We start from the raw sequence: 4,946 nt of genomic DNA on the forward strand, positions 1-4,946 counted from the left end.
AAACGAGTCCAACACAATGTTCATCGATTTCTCTCATGTTATGCGGTTCAACGATGTTCTGCAGAAAGCCATTTCTGATGAATATTTGAGGTAAACTTTCCTTTCCTGTTTCATTTTTGGCTAGACTTTTGTGTTTGAAATTGTTGAATTGTATGATACACCTTTTAGGTTTGAGTCGTACCTGAAGAACGCATGTAAGAGGTTCGTAATGGGTCAGAAACCCACCTTCATAACCGACGACAACCCAAATAAGGATATCAATATTGCATTTTATAATTTACCTGTGATAAAAAGGTACATTTTCTTCTACTATTATCAATTTACTAGTATTTGTTTGAAGATTTGAATTTTGTATGTATGTTTGTGTACAGATTGAGGGAACTGAGCACATCTGAGATAGGCAGACTAGTATCAGTTACAGGAGTGGTGACTCGCACTAGTGAGGTTAGACCAGAACTCCTTCAGGGAACTTTCAAGTGCTTGGATTGTGGAACCATCATCAAAAACGTTGAGCAACAGTATAAATACACTGAGCCCATGATATGCATTAATGCAATGTGCTCAAAGAAAGGAAAATGGGCACTTCTCCGACAAGAAAGTAAATTTGCAGATTGGCAGAGAGTCAGGATGCAGGAAACATCAAAAGAAATACCTGCAGGATCCCTTCCTAGATCATTAGATGTCATTCTTCGCCATGACATTGTTGAACAGGCTAGGGCTGGTGACACGTATGTAAATTCACTCACACACCTTTTTTGTTTCTTTACAAAGATGTAGAACTAGAACATAACTCTTTTAACTTTTATACTTCACTTCACTTTGCAGGGTGATCTTTACTGGCACTGTGGTTGTGATACCTGACATTTTCGCATTGGCAGCTCCTGGAGAAAGAGCTGAAGTTCGTAGAGATGGTGGTAGTAAACGCGATACCACTGGCACTGTTCAAGAAGGTGTTAAAGGCCTGAGGGCTTTGGGCGTTAGAGACCTTTCTTATCGCCTTGCCTTTATTGCCAATTCAGTGCAGGTTTTTCATTTTTGATCATATTGCGATCAATTGTTTTTGTGGGGATAGTCTATAACATTGATTCTTTGTTCAGATTTGTGATGGGAGAAGAGATGCTGACATACGAAATAGGAAGAGGGATGCTGAGGATGAAGACAATCTACAATTCACGGTTAGGTTATTGACCCATCATATATAATTAATTCTCTAAAGTTATATATAATTTAAGTTTTTAATTTTTTTTATTGTTATTGTAGGCGGAGGAGGTAGCTGAGGTTAAAGAAATGAGAAATACCCCTGATTTTTTCAACAAACTTGTTGATAGTATGGCACCTACTGTTTTTGGACATCAAGACATCAAGCGAGCAATTCTGCTTATGCTTTTGGGTGGAGTTCATAAGTTCACCCATGAAGGGATCAATCTCAGGGGGGACATCAATGTTTGTATTGTTGGAGATCCTAGTTGTGCTAAATCTCAGTTTCTCAAGTAAGCATCTCTATCTATTTATATTTAAATCCTCTTTTATACAATGTTTCACAAATTTTTTTTTTTTGTAGATACACAACAACCTTAGTTTCAAGATCTGTTTACACATCCGGGAAATCTTCATCTGCTGCTGGATTGACAGCCACTGTTGCAAAAGAACCAGAGACCGGAGAGTTTTGTATTGAGGTATGTAAAAATATGTAAATTAAATACTGAAACATTCCAATTTTTTCAAATTCCAAACACCACTTTAATTCTTGTTTATGTGTTGTGTTATCTATCAGGCTGGTGCACTGATGCTTGCTGACAATGGTGTCTGTTGCATTGACGAATTTGACAAAATGGATATAAGAGATCAGGTAAGGTACTCATACTCATCACGAATGTATGTTATTTTCTTTTTTTTGCTATTATGCAATAATAATACCTCCTAATCCATCTGATTCTGATATCAAAAAGGTTGCAATACATGAAGCTATGGAACAACAAACAATTAGTATCACAAAAGCAGGAATACAAGCAACATTGAACGCAAGAACATCAATTTTGGCTGCTGCCAATCCCACAGGAGGCCGCTATGATAAATCTAAACCCTTGAAGGTCAGAAATTTACTAATCCAATTAATTATAATGGTAGAATCTATCTGTAATTTGAATTAAGATTTAAGAATGTTGCAGTATAATGTTGCGCTTCCTCCAGCCATTCTTTCAAGATTTGACCTGGTGTATGTGATGATTGATGATCCTGATGACACAACAGATTTCCATATCGCCTCTCACATTGTCAGAGTTCATCAAAAGCGTGAAAATGCTGTTGCTCCTGCCTTCACCACTGCACAGCTCAAGCGTTACATTCAAGTTGCCAAGTCTAAAAAGCCAAAGGTCCGTGTCTTTTTTTTTTTTTTTTTTTTTTTTTTTTTTTTTTTTTTGTTTGTTTGTTTACTAATAAAATGTTGTGAATTTTATTAATGCAGCTAAGTGTAGAAGCAAGAAAAGTTTTGGTTGATTCTTATGTTGCTCTTCGTAGAGGTGATACAGCTCCAGGAAGTAGAGTTGCATATCGCATGACAGTTAGACAGTTGGAGGCTCTAATCAGACTTTCAGAGGCAATTGCCAGGTGTCACCTCGATGATGAGGTAAACAATTTTTTTTACATATCTTGGTCTTTGCATAACAAATAAATACCACAAGTAGCAAACAAACACCTTTTTAAGTGTTACTAAAGATTGCATCTTTTTAATGATGAGGGGCATTCTCGTCTTTTCTTGTTTCATCTTTTTAAGTGTTACTAAAAGTTGCAATTTTTATTGTGACTTGTGTGCTAAGTTTGCTCCAAATTGTGTGTGTATTCTGTTTCAGGTTCACCCTCGCCATGTTAAGTTAGCAACAAGACTTCTAAAAACTTCAGTAATCAGGCATGTTTTATTTATGAGTAATTATTTTTCCCTATTTAAATAATAGTCTTTTTAGGTTAAGACAGGGACCAAGCGCGTAACAAAAACAAGAGTTAAAAAAATATAAGTTAGGGACCGAAGGTGCAAATTACCCCAAACCATAGGGACCATTTGTGTTTATTTATTGATTGTATCACTAATTACTATGTATTGGAGGAACCTGCAGTGTGGAGTCAACTGAGATTGATTTGACCGAGTTCCAAGAAGATGGAGATGGTGATGTTGAACCACAGACAGCAGATGCCAATAACGAGCAACCAGGTTGCTATTTATTTTGCTCTGGAGAAGATGGATAGAAACTAGAAATGTTATTTGGATCTTGGATAGAAATTAACAACTGTAATTGAAATTTTCTTTATTTATTTAATTTGTGTTTGTGTTTGTGCAGAAAATGGACAAGGGCAGGAACAGGAAGGGAAGAAACTTGTGATAACAGATGAATACTTTCAGAGAGTGACTCAAGCCCTTGTCATGCGTCTTAGACAACATGAGGAAACTGTTATGCAAGATGGTATCTTTTCTTTTTGCATCATATTAACATAACAGTAACACACCTTCATTCTGTTATACAATTCTACTTTCTTCTTTCACCTCCATGTAATTTTCAAAACTACAATATGAAAACCTCTTAAATATACACATGTTGGTTGATTTCTTGATTTCAGGGAGTGGGTTAGCTGGAATGAGGCAAAGGGATCTGATACAGTGGTATGTGGGTCAACAGAATGAGAAGAACAACTACAGCTCCATGGAAGAGGCAAAGGCTGAAGTCACCAAGATTAAAGCTATCATAGAGGTAATCAAATCCTTTCTAAAACTACAGTGTTGTAGTTAGTTCATCATAAAAAAAATCTGAAAAGAATGTTTGTTTGGGTATATATTGATGCAGAGTTTGGTGAGAAGGGAGGGGCATCTGATAGTGGTAGATGACGAGGCACAAGGGGATGATGGAGTACGTTCTTCTCGAAACAACAGGATTCTTGCTGTGGCACCTAACTATGTTATTCATTAAAATGCATTTAACATGCTTTGCTTTCAAATGTTGTTCAATTGATTAAAAGTCTTGATTTCTATGGATATATCCTCCAAATGGTTGTTTTAGTACAAAGTTTTAATTTATTTTCTTTGGCCACAATATATATATATATATATATATATATATATATATATATATATATATATATCCTTCACCACTAATTTATCATCATTCACTATAATAAATAACTATTAGTGTAAACAATTAATATACCGATTTGGATAGTTTCTTGATTCTTATATGAAAGGTATCATAAATAAATTCTTATTATTCATCATGTATCTCAAGCAGCTTCAGTTGCTTATAAAGTATGAGAATGATAACAATAGAAAATTAGCTTCAGTTGCTTATAAAGTATGAGAATGATAACAATAGAAAATTAGCAGAGGGACTTAAATTGCCGAAAACTATAAATTGAAAGTCAAACAAACCAACCGAGGACTCAAAATGGAAATAAGAAAAAGTAGGAATGAAAACGCAAAAGAGGTGCTGATATAATTTTTTTCTAACAACCTTAAATAAGAAAAAAATAAAAAATAAAAACCTGTTATTATTGTCCGTAATATCAACTTTATTAAAACTTAATAAATTTAATGACCTTTAAAACCTACAAAAAGTTAAGCCATCAAATAAAAATAATTTCAAAACTTTAATTACCTTTAAAACGTGCAAAATAGATTGGGCTTCTGCTTCATATACTTCTCTACTTTCATAAATAGTTGATGAGAAAAATTATTATTTTAAAAGCGTAAGTTATTTTTTATATATTATAAACACTCTTATTTGATTTCATATACATTGACCATTTTTTAGTTACCTAAATTTGCAGTGAATAGAACATCTTTTACATCGATTTATTTTAATATCGACTTGGGTCGGAATTCGGAGCATCGGGTCATGGCGGCCCAGCCCGCGAGATGTGGCGGGAAACCCTAACATGCACTCCTTATTTTCCCCCCAAAAAGT

The 4,946-nt window shown here is 34.7% G+C and overlaps 1 protein-coding gene across 1 annotated transcript; it reads left to right on the forward strand.

Annotated features, from left to right (window-relative positions):
• The first annotated feature begins 694 nt into the window (after positions 1-694).
• On the forward strand, positions 695-4,063 carry LOC145139471 (DNA replication licensing factor MCM6-like). Its single transcript, XM_079073285.1, has 14 exons — positions 695-732; positions 826-1,024; positions 1,098-1,175; positions 1,261-1,490; positions 1,562-1,676; positions 1,775-1,849; positions 1,950-2,090; positions 2,169-2,372; positions 2,465-2,626; positions 2,850-2,905; positions 3,111-3,205; positions 3,333-3,455; positions 3,610-3,740; positions 3,834-4,063. The coding sequence occupies exons 1-14, from the start codon at positions 695-697 to the stop codon at positions 3,954-3,956; spliced, it is 1,770 nt and encodes a 589-aa protein (XP_078929411.1). The 3' UTR covers positions 3,957-4,063.
• The last annotated feature ends 883 nt before the right edge of the window (positions 4,064-4,946 follow it).

This window comes from Lactuca virosa, chromosome 9, assembly GCF_052849685.1.
Source record: "Lactuca virosa cultivar CGN04683 chromosome 9, Lactuca_virosa_CGN04683_v6, whole genome shotgun sequence".
In the NCBI taxonomy this organism is placed as follows: Eukaryota; Viridiplantae; Streptophyta; class Magnoliopsida; order Asterales; family Asteraceae; genus Lactuca; species Lactuca virosa.

Coding starts and splice junctions, on each gene's coding strand:
- LOC145139471 (XM_079073285.1), top strand. CDS start 695: ATGACATTGTTGAACAGGCTAGGGCTGGTGACACGTAT. Junction 1,025..1,097: donor TTATTGCCAATTCAGTGCAG/GTTTTTCATTTT, acceptor TTCTTTGTTCAG/ATTTGTGATGGGAGAAGAGA. Junction 2,906..3,110: donor CTAAAAACTTCAGTAATCAG/GCATGTTTTATT, acceptor AGGAACCTGCAG/TGTGGAGTCAACTGAGATTG.